This window comes from Mustelus asterias, chromosome 8 (genome assembly GCF_964213995.1).
Source record: "Mustelus asterias chromosome 8, sMusAst1.hap1.1, whole genome shotgun sequence".
Lineage (NCBI taxonomy): Eukaryota > Metazoa > Chordata > Chondrichthyes > Carcharhiniformes > Triakidae > Mustelus > Mustelus asterias.
In genome coordinates this window covers 62718499-62737258 of record NC_135808.1, presented here as the reverse complement: position 1 = coordinate 62737258, position 18760 = coordinate 62718499, and the positions used below count along the sequence as shown (strand labels likewise).

The window sequence follows — 18760 nt, the reverse complement described above, 5'->3', positions numbered from 1 at the left end:
TTAAGCTTCACATCCAGCAATGAGCAGTTTTAGTAAAGGCACCAACTGCAGTATCAACAGACTTGTTTGGGAAACTTTACTGCACAGGGCTGTCTAAAATATAATGCAGTAAGAGTTTTAACAACACCAGGTTAAAGTCCAATAGGTTTATTTGGTAGCAAACACCATAAGCTTTCGGAGCGCTGCTCCTTCGTCAGATGGAGTGGAAATGACATTGTTTGCAAATTCTTGAGGCAGGATTAAATGATACATGACAAATACATTTAAAAATCCCTTCATTCGTCATTCATTATTTGAGCTTTTGACCGTGAACCATACAGTCCACGACAATTTGAGTATCAAGAAAGCAGTGAAATCCTGGTCAGCCAAAGAATGCAAAACATTAGCAGTGGCAAGACTAGTGAAGGTGTTGTGAACAGATTGGTGATCCCAGTAACAAAATAGTAATCCCTGTCTCTTGCTCATGTGAATCTGTTATGGACACTTCAACCGTGGCAATATAATGTTTTCTCCTAATCTGGTACGGTCATCTTCTAAAACCTTTGAGAGGGTTTGTAGGAATGGTACCAGGATCCAGGGATTTCAGTTGTGTACAAGGAAGCTGCGATTGTTCTCCTTGGAGAAGAGAGGGTTCAGGGGAGGTTTAATAGAGGTGTTCAAAATTATGAAGGACTTTGATAGAGTAGAAAGAATCGCGGGGAAATGTAAATTTTTTTAATGCAGTGAGTTATAATCTGGAATGCATTACCTGCAGATTTTAAGTTCTCTTGATTGTGTTTAAACTGCTCTATGGCCTTGGCCCTTCATATCCTGTAACCTCTTCTGCCTTCTTCCAATTTCTTCAATACTGCTATTCTCCAATTTTGGTCTCTTATGCTTCTTCAATTTCTTTTGCCCCTGTGCTTTCAGTTGTACCTAACCGTTAGCCTGGAATTTCCTCATAAAACCTCTCTCTTCTTTAGAGAGGCTCCTTCAAACCTGTCTTTGACCAAGCTTTTGGCCTTTCCTAGCAACGCCTTACAGTGGTTCCGTGTCAAATATTGTTTGATGATGATTCTGTGAAACATCTTTGGAATGTTTTACTGCGTTGAAAGGTGCCAAAGCTTTACAGGATGTTGTTGAAAAGGAAGTAGAGGCATATTAGTGACTTTCAAAAGGAAATTGGATATATATTCAAAGAGGAAACATTTGCAGGGCTATAGGGAAAGAGCAGGGAAGTGGGGTTAACTGAATAGACCTGACAAATAGCCAGCAGAGTCACGATGGGCCAAATGGACTCCATCTGAAACATAACAATCTGTGATTTCAAGTTCGTCCTAACCCTGAAACCCAACTCTGAAACCTAGTCAAACTTCAGCACTTACCTTTGCTACTAGTTATTTTTCCACAGTTCAAGAAGACATAATATGAAAATTTCACAAACCTGCCATTGTACATTTACTATATTTCTGTTGGCAAGACTATGCTATTATCAAGCTTTCACTAGCTTTGTTGTGAGTTAACAGCAGTGAGATGTATCTTTAACCAGCATGCTCAGACTTGCAATTTCTCTTTTTGTCAAAACATGGAATTGCCTGTCTGCAAATGTTACACTAACAAGTTATAATTAGTTCCTGTCAGCTAAACCTGAGAGTGGTTATATTGAGTAGCCGAGAGTCTTGGACAAGAGGCGAAATTGAGCTGATACAGCAGCAGTGGCTTTTTTATTGAGTGAAAGCTTATGTCGTGTGAAGAGCAGTTTTAGTTGAAGTGCAATAAACTTGTCAATGATTTTTGCCACTCCACATATGCCTGCAGAGCCCATTTTAATGAAACAATGTTTGTTGTGGCAGTAGAATAATGGCAATGAGGACTGTCAAATTAAACCTCACCTGCAAATACACTTTCACAAATTATGGACAGTGCATTTCATTTATGCTAATATATTGATATATCACTTGAAAATTCGCATTGATTATAGGTTATTATTGATTGCCTACTTGCCAATATTTTCATGTTATTTGAGTTGCATTTTAAATCACAGGATGCAGTGGTTAAGTTAGCCCATTCGGCATACATTTTATTGGGAAAGCAGATTGAAAAGGGAATTTTGAGTTCTTCAGGGCAACAGATTTTAGTGTCGCATTGGATGAAGATCTGTACCAGAATTAGCATAAATATTCCCATCTATTGTGGATTTATTGGCTTTCCCCATTTATATTAATTTATCTGTTGTGCCATACCTTGTTAATGTGAGCCTTAAAGGCCAAATCTTCCAGTCTCTGGGTCGTCAGGACCCTGTGGATATACCTGACACACTGACCCAAGTGAGAATCACTGGGGAAGTTTCAACTTCCTTTAGGAAATTCGCTTGCTTTCCAGGACCCTCCACTATTGTCTTTGGACAGTTTTGTGGTAGTAACCCAGGAAATGTAAGACAGATTAAAACCTAGTCTGTAACATCTGGGTAACTGCATAACTGTCCCCCTGCCCCCACCGCATCTCTTTGTGACCACCCGATTATCCCCTGACCAAACATCCCAACTATTCCCCCACCAGTCTGACCTGCCTATCCTGCTGATACGATGCAACCCAACCATCCTTCAACCTGCCTACCCACTTACCTAGCTAAATACTAAGACTGTAAGAGCAGGTCAGAGGTTGGGAATTCTGCAGAGATTAACTCTCTTCCTGACTCCTCAAGCCTGTCTGCCATGTACAAAGCACAAATCAGGAGTGTGATCGAATACTTTTCCACTTGCCTGGATGAGTTCGGCTCCAACAACACTCAGGGAGCTCAACACCATCCAGGACAAGCAGCCAGCTTGCTTGCATTCCATCTATCACAATGAATAGTCACTCCCACCACCACCAATTCACAGTGGCAGTAATGTGTATCATCTACAATATGCATGCAGCAACACAGCAAAGCTCTTTCAACAGCATTTTCTAAACACGTGGGCCGGAATTCTCCCAAACAAATTCTAAGTGTCGAATTTGCGTGAAAACTGGAGTAATTCACGCTGTTCTTTTCAGTGGGATTTCACACTAGAATCTCCCACACTCTGTGCACTGCAGAGGTCACCAGTGTGAATATCATTAAAAACTAGGGGTGGGGCCTATTCTGGCTGAAATCAGCGGACTAAGCTGGTCACTGTGCATGCGTTTATCTGTCAGTGCTGAGATTGGTGCATACGCTGTGGACCCGTACTGACAGCCTCCCTGTTGCTGGCCAGCTCAATCGCCGGCCAGCCCCACAACCCCCGCATCACTCACAGCCTGATCGCTGGTCCCCTGACCATTCCTGGGCCAGCCCCCTGACACCCCTTGACTGATGCCCACCCCATTCACTGGCCTCCTCCCTCCCTCCCCCACTGATCCATATGCAGTGGCAACGGGAGCCCCCCACCAATCACCCACTAGGCCCCATCACCTTGGCACTACCCAATGCCTGTTGGGCAGTGACAAGATGCCCCCTGGGCATTGGCACTTTTCCCCTTGGGCAGTGCCGGGGCCACAGGCTGGCACTGCCAAGGTGTCAATGCCCAGGGGCGCCTCCCCTGGCACCTGACTCTCTGGGGGGCCTCGATTGCCCCCCCCCCCTTCACTACAGCGAGATCAGGCCGCTAGTTCCCCGTTAGTGGGGAGTTATTGTATTGCCTTCCAGTTCCCCTCCAAATCACACACCAATCCTGACTTGGAACTATATCAGCATTCCTTCACTGTCACTGGGTCAAAATCCTGGAACTTCCTTCTTAACACTCTGTGGGTGTTCCTACAACACATGGACTGCGGCGGTTAAAGAAGGCAGCTCACCACCATCTTTTTCAAGAACAATTTGGGATGGGCAATAAATGCTGGCCAAGCCAGCGACACCCACATCCTGTCTGCCCACCTTACTCACTCAGATTTCTGTACAGGCAACAGGGCCACTCACAGTTGTATTAATACTCGTGGCAGCAGAATAAGGACCTCACTTTAAGTAGTCATTATTTGTCCACTTGAGCTTCAATTAGCGCAGGGCAGATAGGCTGTTCACATGTCTTCTTAGCCTGGACTTAATTGGGGTGGAAGCAGGAAGACGGTGGTGTGCTTGCAGACCACTCTTCTGCTGGATTAAATGCTCTCCGCACTTCCAAATCACATCACTAAAGAGAACAGAATGTTCTGCTCAATTAAACAAAATTCTATCTCAATCTGGCTCAGGTTGACCATGTTGGACCAATGAAGATCAAATGTTCCAGCTAAGTCTGCGCAGACTGGGGACTGAATTTGAGCCAGTCATACTCTGTGTGGTTCAGCTGTACATCATGTGATTCTTTCATATGGGAGAGTAAGTGCACAGAGTTTGAGTTTATGTGTACAAATGGCTATCAGAAGATTTCTGTTGTCAAGTTTATTTAAAAAAATATAAAATCTTGTTTGATGTAGGCCTCTTTCATGGCCTTGGACAACTCTAAGTGATTTAAAACTAATAGAGTGCTTTTGAATCTGATCATTTCTGCTACCCCTAATATCTGGGCCACTAAGTTTAAACTCTGCCTCTGATTCTGTGCATTGAAGGAGAAAACTGCATGTACATGGGTAGTTCAAAATGGAGTTCCTGCTTTATAGACCATGTGATGGAGTGCAGGGAAAAATCTGTAAAACTGAGAGCATATTGAGCTTTTTTTCATATTGTACTGTATGTTTCCTATCAAAAGACACTCACATTTGGCATGTTACTAGTAAGTTTGGGAAATTATATTGTTTGGAACCAAGCATAACTTAAAAAGGGCCTAATAGAAATAATATAAAACTCAGCGGACAAAATCTTCCGGAGGCCCCCCCCCCCGCCCCCCTCCAGTATTAAGATGAGATGCCCATTCACCTAGAACTGCCAGCCAATCACTTGTTGGTCATGTTTAAATCTTGGCAAAGTAACCTTGGATCAATACAACCTCCCTCTACAGCTAGTTAACAATTTTGCTATCCCCTGTTGGATCCCTACTTTTTTATGTAATACCACAAACGTTTGTAGGCTTAATCATAATAGGAAAGCTTGTCATAGATCGGTGCATTTGGTATCTGCCAACCTGTGTGAACACAATATCCGATAGCATACAACGAACACCAATAATTCTATAGTTGCATAAAAGTGACAGGATCATATCTGTGAAAGTAAGCTGTGCATTTGCATAACAATTGTAACCTGTCTGTCAGTGACAAGTGCACAGGGGCAGTGTTGTGACAGACTGTCACGTAGAATTGCAGCAAAGAGGGGATTTCAGTCTTGATTTTATTGACAAATTGCTTCCAAAGGCATGATGTAATCACCTTTGATTTGACTAAAATCGAATTGACCCTTTGGAATCCTATGATAGAATGTCTAGACCTGCCACTTGGTATTTCAAAGTTTTCTCGTTTAAGTCATCAGAAGTATTGAGTTTAATGGAATATTGAGAGGGTTTTGGGTAAGTGTGCAGTGCATAGATCTGGATTGAACTGAATAGGCAATTTTGAAAAATGCGAATTACTGTTGACTCCATATAAACTTCAAAAGGCATGAATTGTAATCTATCAAATAATGTTCTCGTTCATGGCCATTATGTGGAATTGCTGATCAAGGCACAGTATAATTAATGAACAATGTAATTTTTAACTGTGTGTAAAAAGTGCTATTAGGGGGCCAGTACAATGCTAGTGTCCAATAGGACACTATTTAATGCTATCATCTTCAGTTGCTTTACTGGATATACTGAGAAAGATTTCTAAGAATCCTCCTTCCTGATCTGTTGAATATTTCCAGCATTTTTTTTGTTCTTATTTCAGATTTCTGCCATATTTTGCTTTTGCTCAAAGGTGTACCCTCTATAGTTACATGATAGCTTTTTTTGCCCTCTCTGACATTCTTAACACCATCCTGGGACATCAGAGACTCACAGTTGATCCACTGTCAGTATAGATTCTTCTGCCGTTAACCACAGGTGCGAACATCTCCCACCCCCTTTTAAACTTTGACAGTTTAATGGAGTTTGTGTCCGAAAGAAATGCTGGTTAGGTGCATTGGCCATGCTAACTTCTACCGCTGTGTGACTGAACAGGTGCTGCTGGAGTGTGGCGACTGGGGGATTTTCACAGTAACTTCATTGCAGTGTTAATGTAAGCCTATTTGTGACACTAATAAATAAACAAAAAAAGTTTTTCCTGTGTTCCTCATTGGACTTATTACTGATTTGACATATATTTATGACCCTAGTTTTGGACTTGATGTCAATCTTTCTCTAATTAAAAAAAAAGATTTAGTGACTAATCACGTATTAATATTGTAGCCATTTTGTTCCCCACCAACAGCAATGACCTGCTTTTGTTTATGTTGGCTGAGAAAATAATAAAACTTTAAGACTGTTAAAGCATATTGACATGTTGTTAACTTGGGAAAAATATTTTAAAACTTAACAATTCATAAAATCCAAGTGGCTCGTGAAAGATTGAAAATATCATGGAACAAACCAAAACTGTATCAAAACACTGATCCACTTTTATTTCTTCATTTTTTTGTGTGTTTTCTGCTGTTTTGAAATAACAGCAACTCTCTTTGGCAACATTTTCTTTTCAACCAAACTTTGAATAAGAGACTAACCAATTGACAGACAGATGTCAAAACGATTTTGACTTCTTGTAAGTCACTTCGAATGGTTTCATCGGGGAGCCCTGGGAATGCTTGCTTCGCTAAGATTCTTCATCTGAGAAATACAGAGTACAGAGGTTCAAATGTTTATATGCCAGTTTTATTTCATCATGTTTTTCAAGCCTGGTGTTCAGGGAGGAAAATGCATACAAATGATTGCGGAACTGTCAGCGTTTTCATTGTTTGATGTTGCTGACTTGGGCTGTATAACTGTGACCTCTGGTGAAGCTTTGTAAACCTTTTAGAAATGTCACTCCACCCTGCAGAGCACATGATATTGCGAAGGACCTGGAGAGAAAAAACCAATTGACGTACAAAAGTTAACCATAGAGGATAATTGATTCCTATTGTTCTTATTGAAAACATGACCATACAAAATGATTCTGACAGGCGATTAGTAATTATCTATTACAGGAGTTATGTAGTTTTTTTTATTGCTGTTAGCCTGGACAGTTACTGGAGCTCTGCAATCTGACTGCCTTCATTTCAGAGGTGGGTTGGTTTACTTCGCTGTATTTGAATGACCTTTTCATGAGACTATTCTTCAAAAATGCCTTTTTTTTTGTACAGTGTGAAATATTGGCAGTTTGCTTTTGCAGCTGTTTGTCATACTGCAGGCTATGGGACAGGTCTGTGAACAAATATTTCAAATTGTAAGCATTAATCTAAAGCAAATGTGCATTTCCAACTTCCACAGTCGTGATTCCATGCCTCCTTTGGGGAAATGAATTAGCCCTGCATTTCAGAATTCCCTCCCTAAACCCTTCCACATTTTTTTTTAAGTCTCTCCTTAAAAACTGCTTTGCCAAAGCTTCTTATTACCTCCTTGCATTAATTTTTGTTTATGTCTCCGAGAAATATTTTTGAGATGCTTGTCCATGCCGAAGTACCACGTGTATGCAAGTTGGTGTTATAGATTATCCATACCCGCATCTTTCAAAATTATTAAACCTGTTTGGTCTCTTTGACTAAATACAAAATTGCCTTTAAAATAAACTTTTCTGTTTTGTTTGGAAAACCTGTTTCTATAATATTTTAATTTCGAGAGCATTGCCCAATCTCTAAAGCAAGCAGGCAATGTGATGTTCTGAATTTTGGCAAAACAGTTAAATGCAACCTAGATTGTTTTTACAAAGTCACTTTGCAAATGATTCAACAAAATCCTTATTGTTTCTCTATTTATCATTGCATGGCCTGTTTCTGACAGATTTTCTCTTGATTCTTTTGTATTCTAGCTTGCATGATTTCTTTCTACTTTGTTGCCATTCTCGCTGCTCTTTTTTCTGCCATTGCTTCTTTCCCTTCTGTGCCTTTGTACGTTCCTTCCATTTCCTCACCATATTTCAAACTGCAGCTGTTGGAGATTTTCCTTTCAGCAAGTTTTACTGCTGGATCTGTTTTCAGCCAAGTTGCACTTTTCTCTGTGAAGAAAGATTCAGCAGCAACACATATTATGGAATGAGAGGCAGTTTGTGTGCCTCGATTGGGTAGTTGCATTTCACACTTCTACTGGATTGTCTTTGATGCTTCTATAAGACATTGATGCATTAGAAAGGGTGAAATCGTGTGACTGCAGGTAGATTTATGGGGCAGGAAAAAGATAATTTGGTAACAACTAATTGGGAATCACTTTATTCTCACTGTAGAGAGCTGAAATAGTTCTAATAATTTTTGTATGTGTTGGTTTCTTTACATTACGTGCCAGCTTTGTCACTGTCATTATATTTTTAATGAAAATTTTATCATTGTTATTGTAAAAAAAAGGAGCATCAATTGCACAAAATTCACTGAAAATGAAGCATAAACTAGGATTTCCTTACAAAATTTGAAGGTCAGTGAGGGAGTGGATACTTCTTTGATGGGGAGTAGATTGGAGAATCATCACCTTTTTCTTCATGGATTCCTGTTTATCTTTAATGGAATATCAGTTAAGTATAGTTTGAAGGTTTTTGCAATTTTCCAAAGAAAGCAGTTGGTAAGCTTACAATTAATATGCCGTTCCTATTTCAAATAGACAGGCTGATGAGTTTCACAAAAATACTGGTCCAATGTAACTGGCAAAAATACAGAAAATGAAAGTATAGATTTTCTAACATTGCCTGTAAAGCTACAGGTATTGAGTTTGTACTAACTTCATCTGGTTGTGTTTCAGGATTCAGTGAAAGAATCTGATCAGAAATTACGGTTTGGTGGGCCTGCAGTCAGCAGCCTTTATCAGGAGGAGATGATCAGGTATGTTGATGAAATAGTTTTACACACGTTCACACACTCATATTCTTTTTAGGAGAAGCATGTAACTGACTGCTCTGTAGTTACTTATATAAATTGCTAGATATAGCAACAACAAAAATGTATATTTACATAGTACCTTTAGCATAGAAACATGTCCTAAGGTGGTTCACAGAACGTAAAGAACACTGTTGAACAGTTACTTAAGTATGCATCTGTTTTACTATATACTTTCTGTAATTTCTTTCTGCAAATATACTGTCACATGGGTTGAATTTTTTTGTTTAATTTCAGTTCCTCTGCTTGAACAATTTAATTTCTAAATAAGGTGTTTATGCATTGAAATATCTCTAATGGATGATCCTATAATTGTGTTTAGCACTGCTTTTATGCGGTTCTCAAAATTCAAGATCATGCATTCATTTGGTAAATTAAATCTGAATGCAAAATTCACAATTGTTAAAAATTGAATCTTTAACAGAACAAAAAATCCTATAATTTCTATTTGTCACATGAGGCAGGAAATGTGAGCCATGAGAGATTGGCTGGAGACCATTTTGGAAATAGTGCTGGCCTACCTTACTCCACCAAAACGTAAATGAATTAATGACTGTTGAACATCTTTCATTTCCTTACTGTTCTGACCTTTGTGACCTATGTGTTGTGACATCATCATGTTTAATGTTGAGTTTGAAATAAAATCAATAACAGGAGCAGAAAGTAAAGCCTAATCAAGTCGGTTCGATGGTGCGATTCTAAAACACACATCATTTGAAACAAGATAGACTTTTTTAACTGTGTTTCATTCGTTTTGGGGCATGTATATCTTGATAAATGTAACTGCCTTAAATGATTAAAAACAATGAGGTCATTCAGTTTTTAGCCTATTGCTACTGGGTGATAGTCCCTCTCACTGCATCTATCCATGTATACTCCCTAATTTCCAGAATATATAGAGAACTCAATGAAATTTCACATCAATGCCAGCATTATTCAATGTCAAAATATTTGCATTTGATTATCAACTCCATTTTGAAATGTCAAGAAATAGGAATTTTCCAACCGGTTCTAAAAGTTAACAAGGGAACATCACCCCTCTTTTTCAGGGATCTGTGTTGGTAGTATCTTTGACATGATCTGGATAGGGATTTTTGATCAATTCCTTGCCAGCTTTAAATATCTTAATAACTGGTAAATGTAACAAGTTAATATAAGAAAAACAATTGGATGTTGTTTGGCTGAAGTTGAATTGCAGTGGTCAAAACATTATTGTAAGAATACAGGATAGATCAAGATTATAACTTGTAAATTCATGAACAAAACTTACTTTTCTCCACAATCATCTGTCTTTATTTTAATTAATTTAAGCTTTTAGCCTCTACTATCTTAACCAGAAGGTAATTCGCTGATCACTCTTTCTATGACATCTGTTTGAAATTATCTGCAACACTGTGCTTGTAACTCTGAGTTCCAGATCAATTATAAAGATATTAAGTACGAGAGGTCCAAAACGGGCTCCTATGGCACCCCACTGGTAACATTCGCCCAGGCTGATGACAATTGTAAAACATTTCTGATTCCCAATTTCTTCATTTTTGGCACTAACCTTTCCAAAGGAATTTTGTCAAAGATTTTACTGTTTGCGTCACATTCACTGTTAATCTTATCAAACTCTTTTGTCAAACCCTCAAAGAAAACCATTGAATTATATTGGCAAGACCATCCATGCATAAACCCATGGTTCTCTTTGATGATTTAAATCTCCAGATGCTTCGTTATCTTTAGTAAGAGTTTCCATACCGTTATCCATAATTAATGTCAAATTCACTGGTATGTAGTTGGATCACTTAAAAATGGGCAGAAAAAATATGAATAGCAGCTGCATTTCTCCAGTCCCCAAGCAGCTCTTTTTGCATGTGGCATAAGAAATAGCACAAGTGAGTTAGAAGGACAAATTCAGCTAAAAGTCGCCATCTTGGAGACTGATAACGAGCTGGGCATGATTGAAAGTTAAGTATTTAAGCTGTAGCAGCTTCAGAAATGAAAGGGAAACCGGGAAAGGAGAGAGTACCAATCTTGATTAAAATATGCCATTACAATAGGAGAATTGAAATATTTCAGTAAGGGTGATCAGACAGTGGAAACGCCATGGGTGGAGTTAAGGAATATCAAATGATGCAAGATTCTGGCAAGAGTTGACTGCAAACCTTCAGTCAATGGTGATGCAGTTGTCTTGGGGAGTGAGAACTTGTATAAATACAGAGTTCAGGGAAAATTGTAGCAAGAACAAAACCGTGAGAACAGAATACTTAAATTTTCACAAGGACTGGGAAAAGCCAAGCATTTCAAGTGCTGTGTAACAGCAGCACTTTGCATTTTTATAGTACCTTTAAACGTTCCAAATTGTTTCACAGTGTTATCAAACAAAATATGGATAGGAGACATTAGGACAGGTGACCAAACGCTTGGTGAAGAGGTTTTTTTTCAAAGAGCTTATTAATGGAAGAAAGGAGAGGTAGTGAGTTAGAGAGGTTTAAGGAAGGAATTCAAGAATGTTGGGCCTTGACAGCTGAAGCCATGGCTGCCAATAGTGGAGCAATTAAAATTGGATGTGCAAGAGACCAAAATTGGAAGAGTGCACTAATCGTAAAGGCTTGTAGGGCTATAGAAGATTGCAGAGATAGTGAGGGGGTGAGGCCATAGAAGCATTTGAAAACAGTGATTTTAAAAAAATGAAGGTGCTGCCAGATGGGAGTCAATATAGGTCAATTAGAACAAAGCTAATGGGAGAATAGGACTTGAGCGAGTTAAGATACAGGCAGCAGAATTTAGGATGAAATCAAATTTATGGAGAGTGAAAAGTAGGAAGGCTGGCCAAGAGAGTGTTGTGATAGTCAATTTTCGAGGCAGTAAAGGCATGGATGATGGTTTCAGAAGTAGATGAGCTGAGGTGGGCAGGGGAGTGAAGTGATATATTGATGTGGTAGTATCTGGTTTTGGTGATGGAGTAAACATGCAATTAGAAATTCAACTATGGGTCAAATCTAACACCAAGATTACGACCAATCTGGTTCAGCCTCCGACATTTGCCTGAAAGAAGAATGGAGTCAGTGGCTAGGGAATGGAGTTTGTGGTAGAGACTGAAGACAATGGTTTTGACCTTCCCAATATTTAATTGGAGGTAATTTCTGTTTATCCACTATTGGATGTTGGACAAGCAAATCAGAGATAGGGTATGGGAAAGGTGGAGGTGTGGTAATGCTGGGTGTTGTCCGTAATTTTAACGCCCTGCCCGCCATGGGAATCGGAGCAGGCAATGGGAAGGTCCATTGACTTCAGGCGGGATTTTACAGTTTCGGGACAAGGGAGGCTGTAAAATCGTGCCCTATATGTTTTTCGAGGATGTCACCCTGGACCAAGCATGTAGATGTGAAAGAGAAGGCAAGCATAGATAGATTCTTGAGGGACACCAGAGGTAGAGGTGCAGGAATGAGAAGCAAAGCAATTGCTGGTGGTTCTTTGGCTATGTCTGGATAAGTAATAGGGTAAGACAATAAATTTCCAGGTAATATTTTTAGAAACAAGAAGTCATCAGGCAAGTCAAATTTAGTGATTAGTCATGCACTAGAATTATTATATATACTTGTGCAAAGGTCAAATATTTGAGGCCAGTTTTTAGGACAAAAGTCTTGGAGTCTTTTTCACATGGGTAACGTTTTCGAGGGATTGCATATGTGCTTTATTTGGGTTCAAGTCAAGTCCACAAAAGACTATAATGAACTGTAATAATTAAAAGTGAACCATAGTAATTACTAGTAAATAATTAATACTCACAACACTGTTAGTCATTCATAATCTGATCACTTAATAATTTGAATAAATAAAAACAAAACTTAATCATATAAATGTTTTAAGCATTTAATTACTGACACTCACTTTCATTAGTATTATTATATTTGCAATGAAATCAAATCACTGAAATTTCCACTTTTCATATTTTCTCATCCTTCAATCACTGCTTTTCAAGGTTCCCTATTTTACTTTCTGCCGATACATAACTGGAGATTTTGATTGGCCTGGTTTTGATGCATAATTTTCTTCTGAGCAAACCAAGCACAGTGGACTAGAAGCAACAGTTGGTCTGTTGATATTAGGATATTTCATTGTCTGGGAGAGAATGACCTGACCATCATTAACTGTATGCATGTGTATTGAGTTACAGGATTCACTCCTGTTGATGTGCACTATTGCATTGGATGATGTAATTTGTATGAGTATGTGGCACAGCCAAACATCATGAAATGTTGAACATAAACATTGACTGCTCCTCGCATTTATTTTAGGAAGTGGTTACTTGCCAGTGCTCTCGATCAGTGCATCAGTTATATATAGGATGTGATAGATTGTTCAGGGCTCTCCCAGGCACCTGAGATTCAGTTGCTGTTGACACGAACTGTAGTGTGTGACAGAAGTGCCATTTGGAGCACCAGAATTTATCATTTCTAGCCTCTGCTGAGCTGAAACCTTTGCACATACTGACAAAGAAATTCATCTCTTGCTGGTGTATGCTGTGATTATGATTCTGTTGTTTCTGAATCACCCTCTTTAGTTCATTATTCCGCTGCAAGCCTATCACTGTTGTAACTCGTTGTAAAAATGCAATACTTATAAGCACTGAAGAAACTGCATTAATTATTCTGTCACAAACCAAGCATCTGCAATGGCGTCTTGAAACACCCGCAACACCGGTGAGAATAAACAACCCAATTGTTGTGTAATAATTATTAAAGACTATTTATTAAACTAAAGAAAAGATAAGTACATCCAACTAGGACTATAACACTTTAAGACAATTAAATAAATGAACTACTAAACACACACACAGTTTATATAGAAATTGCCCCTTTTTCCAAAGCACTGTTATATATATATATCTACGATCCGTGAACTCCTTAAAACTTTCACATTCCAAATTCAAGAAAAGCAAAATACTGCGGATGCTGGAATCTGAAACAAAAACAGAAAATGCTGGGAAAATCTCAGCAGGTTTGACAGCATCTGTGGGGAGAGAATAGAGCCAACGTTTCGAGTCGAGATGACCCTTTGTCAGAGCCCTATCGGAGAGAAGAGCAGTACTTCTTCAGGGAAAGCTTTCTTGGAAGAGAAGTGGCAGTGAGTTAAAGACAAAGATAAAAGCAAAATACTGCGGATGCTAGAATCTGAAACAAAAACAGAAAATGCTGGAAAATCTTAGGAGGTCTGACAGCACCTGTGGGGAGAGGATAGAGCAAACGTTTCAAGTCCGGATGACACTTCATCAGAGCAGCTCTGACGAAGGGTCATTTAGACTTGAGATGTTAGCTCTATTGTCTTCCCGCAGATGCTCTCAGACCTGCTGAGATTTTACAGCACTTTCTGTTTCCAAATTAAATAAATCTATAAATCAAATCCAGCCTATAGTTACCACACAATACAAGGCATATTCCCCGTCAACTTGATGTTCAAGTTCGCTGATGACACCACCGTTGTGGATCGGATCTCAAACAATGACGAGACACAGTACAGGAAAGAGATAGATAATCTGATGAACTGGTGTGACAACAATAATCTCTCCCTCAATGTCATGAAGGAGATAGTCGACTTCAGGAAGCGTAGTGGAGGGCATGCCTCACATCAACGGGAACAAAATAGAAATGGTCGCGAGCTTCGTGTTTTCAGGTGTTCAGAGCGCCAACAACCTGTCCTGATCCCGCCATGCGGATGCTAGAGTTAAAGAAAGCCCACCAATGCCTCTATTTTCACAGGCAACTAAGGAAATTTGGTATGTACACAACAACTCTCACCAACTTCTACAGATGCACCATAGAAAGCATTCTTTCTGGTTGTATCACAGCTTGGTATGGCTCCTGCTCTGTCCAAGACTGCAAGAAACCTCAAAGAGTCGTGAATGAAGCCCAGTCCATCACTCAAACCAGCCTCCCAACCATTGACATTCTCTACATTTCTCGCTGCCTCGGAAAAGCAGCCAGCAAAATCAGGGACCCCACTCACCCCAGACATACTCTCTTCCACCTTCTTCCATCGGAAAAAAGATACAAAAGTCTGAGATCACGTACCAACCTTCTTCCCTGCTCCTTCCCTTCTTCCCTGCTATCACTTTTGAACGGACCTACCTTTCATTAAGTTGATCTTTCCCTACACCCTAGCTATGACTGTAATACCACATTCTGCACTCTCTCCTTTCCTTCTCTATGTACGGTATGCTTTGTCTGTATAGTGCGCAAGAAACAATACTTTTCATTGTATACATTGACAATAAATCAAATCAAATTAAAGATGACCAATTTTGGGAAATTACTTTTCCTGGTCCAGCGAAGATGTTTAAACTGGCTTTGTAAAGGTTCCTGCACTATCTTGGCTCCAAGACGACTTGGATGTTAAAATGGTCTCTCAGACTCTGAGCCATAAAACTGGCCTCTCCAGCTCTTGGATGTTACAATGCCTTCTTGACTGTTAGATGTTAAACTATCCTGCCTGCTTCTACAGGTGCTGACAATTATACCCTCGTTCTTCTATGATTCCCCCGTCTTTGTATATGGGCTGTCTGCACCTCTCTCATTCTGTGACTTTTGAAATTAGCAGATTGTATACCTCCACTAATCTCTCAGTCATCTAGGTAAGCCCTATTCACGGTGGAAAAATACCTGGGTTGTTGTACTACAGGATTGCGGCGGACTGAAAAGATTAAGTATGTGGACATTAAGAAAGAGGATGTGTTGGAAATTCTGAATAGCATCAAGATAGATAAGTCACCGGGACCGGATGGAATGTACCCCAGGGTACTGTGGGAGGCGAGGGAAGAGATTGCAGAGCCTCTGGCGATGATCTTTGCATCGTCGATGGAGACGGGAGAGGTTCCGGAGGATTGCAGATGTGGTTCCTATATTCAAGAAAGGGAATAGGGATAGCCCAGGAAATTACCAACCGGTGAGTCTAACCTCAGTGGTTGGTAAGTTGATGGAGAAGATCCTGAGGGACAGGATTTATGAACATTTAGAGAAGTTTAGTATGCTCAAAAGTAGTCTGCACGGCTTTGTCAAAGGCAAATCGTGCCTTACGAGCCTGGTGGAGTTATTTGAAAATGTGACTAAACACATTGACGAAGGAAAAGCGGTAGATGTGGTTTACATGGGCTTCAGCAAGGTGTTTGATAAGGTCCCCCATGCAAGATTTCTCGAGAAAGTGAGAGGGCATGGGATCCAAGGGGCTGTTGCCTTGTGGATCCAGAACTGGCTTGCCTGCAGAAGGCAGAGAGTGGTTGTAGATGGGTCTTTTTCTGAATGGAGGTCTGTCACCAGTGGAGTGCCCCAGGGATCTGTTCTGGGATCCTTGATGTTTGTCATGTTCATAAATGACCTGGATGAGGAAGTGGAGGGATGGGTTGGTAAGTTTGCCGACGACACGAAGGTTGGTGGTGTTGTGGATAGTTTGGAGGGATGTCAGAAGCTGCAGCGTGACATAGATAAGATGCAAGACTGGGCGGAGAAGTGGCAGATGGACTTCAACCTGGATAAATGTGAAGTGGTCCATTTTGGCAGGTCAAATGGGATGAAGGAGTATGATATCAAAGGTAAGACTCTTAGCAGTGTAGAGGATCAAAAGGACCTTGGGGTCCGGGTCCATAGGATTCTTAAATCGGCCTCGCAGGTAGAGGAGGTGGTTAAGAAGGTGTATGGTGTGCTGGCCTTCATCAATCGAGGGATTGAGTTTAGGAGTCGGGAGATAATGATGCAGCTTTATAAGACCCTCGTCAGACCCCACCTGGAGTACTGTGCTCAGTTCTGGTCACCTCATTACAGGAGGGATGTGGAAATGATTGAAAGGGTGCAGAGGAGATTTACAAGGATGTTGCCTGGATTGGTTGGCTTGCCTTATGAGGATAGGTTGAGGGAGCTCGGTCTTTTCTCCTTGGAGAGACGAAGGATGAGAGGTGACCTGATAGAGGTGTACAAGATGTTGAGAGGTATAGATCGAGTGGATTCTCGGAGGCTTTTTCCCAGGGCTGAAATGGCTGCTATGAGAGGACACAGGTTTACGGTGCTGGGGAGTAGGTACAGAGGAGATGCCAGGGGTAAGTTTTTCACTCAGATGGTGGTGGGTGAGTGGAATCGGCTGCCGTCAGCGGTGGTGGAGGCAAACTCGATAGGGTTTTTTAAGAGACATGGATGAATACATGGGACTTAATAGGATTGAGGGTTATAGGTAAGCCTATATATAAGCCTAGGTAGGTAGGGACATGACCGGAGCAACTTGTGGGCCGAAGGGTCTGTTTGTGCTGTATTTTTTCTATGTTCTATGTTTCCTGGTGATATCTGCTAATCTCATTACTAGGAAAGGTTACACCTTACACAGTGCACAGTGGTTAGCACCACAGCCTCACAGCACCAGGGACCCAGGTTCAATTCCGGCCTTGGCTCATTGTCTGAGTGGAGTTTGCACATTCTCCCCGTGTCTGCGTGGGTTTCCTCCGGGTACTCTGGTTTCCTCCCATAGTCTAAAGATGTGTGGGTTAGGTGAATTGGCCATGCTAAATTGCCCTTTCGTGTCAGGGGGACAAGAAGGGTAAATACGACAGTTGCAGGGATAGGACCTGGGTGGGATTGTTGTTGGTGCAGGCTCGATGGGCTGAATGGCCTCCTGCACTGTAGGGATTCTATGATTCATCCTCACCTTTGAATGCTGGCTACTGCTGTTGCTAGGCAGGTCTTTACCTGTTGTTGGATAAATCTATGTCGTTTGTTATAGAAATAGTTAAATTTGCTGAGATAATGGAAAAAACATATCAAAGTGCTGGTTTTACGTGTTCAAAATCTGCTATTAATTGGCTTTATTGAATTTTGTGGCTGTATAACCTGTTACTGTTTTTCAGTGAAAACTGCAGCATGGCATGCAGTATAGAGAAAGTATAATTGCAGTCTAATATGACATTTGAAAGCCAGTTTCCCTAATAGACAACGAACCCACACTTCCCTCACACACTCCTTCATCAACCAACCTTCCTTGTGCACTGCATTTCTTAATTCAGCTATCCAATATATTTCTCTTTGTATTCAAAAATGTATACTGAAAATATAAAGAGCATGAAGGACTGGCACAAAATAAGCACGTAAAGCCCGAAGATTTCCCATCAATTGTCATGTTCCAGCACTAACACTGGCAGGAGAGCACAGGACTTTAAATGGAGAAGTCAGCGTGTTTGGTTATTGGCATGAAAGTCAGTGGTTAAACATGAGTATGCAGTCCTTGCTGTTGAAGAGGTTCTGTGCAGAATCAAACAGCTGGATAAAGAAGAGCTGGGATCTTACTTGGCTAGTGGATGGGAAAAGAACCATGTCTGATATATCAAGGTTATTGTACTAAAGCTGAAGAGGTTTGTAACACCGGCATAAACTATTCGAAGCATGTGAGGAAAGAGAAATGTTTATCGCTAGTTAACTGCTGGACAAGGCCAGAGTTTTCCCCAGAGGTGGAGTGAAATGGCCTATCTGCTTTTGCAGTAGAACCTTCAACTACATCAGAGAATTAGAGGCTGAAATAACTGCAAGGTGCCAACTGGATAACTAGCAAGACTCCAGAATCATCATACAGGCTCTCTCATTAAGGGGAACCTTCTCTTACGGAATTAAGTGACAGTGGGGCCTTCACAGAATACTTAGATGAGAGTGGCACATGATGAAGGAGTAAAGTGTGGTCAAATTCCAACCTGTTTGATGGCTGTTTTTTGTAGTTTGGGTTTATTTCTTTCTGTTTAAACCAGATATTTTTGGCCTCCATTGCTGATCAAATTTGATAACCATTAACCTAGAATACCTTAAACTCGCA

At 40.5% G+C, this 18760-nt stretch overlaps 1 protein-coding gene across 1 annotated transcript in view; it reads left to right on the top strand.

The window, feature by feature from the left end:
• The window catches only part of acbd6 (acyl-CoA binding domain containing 6), a 189446-nt gene that overhangs the window by 33787 nt on the left and 136899 nt on the right, over positions 1–18760 (top strand). Inside the window, exon 4 of the mRNA XM_078218059.1 lies at positions 8802–8881. Within this exon, the coding sequence (XP_078074185.1) occupies positions 8802–8881 (80 nt within the window). The remainder of the gene's footprint in view (positions 1–8801; positions 8882–18760) is intronic.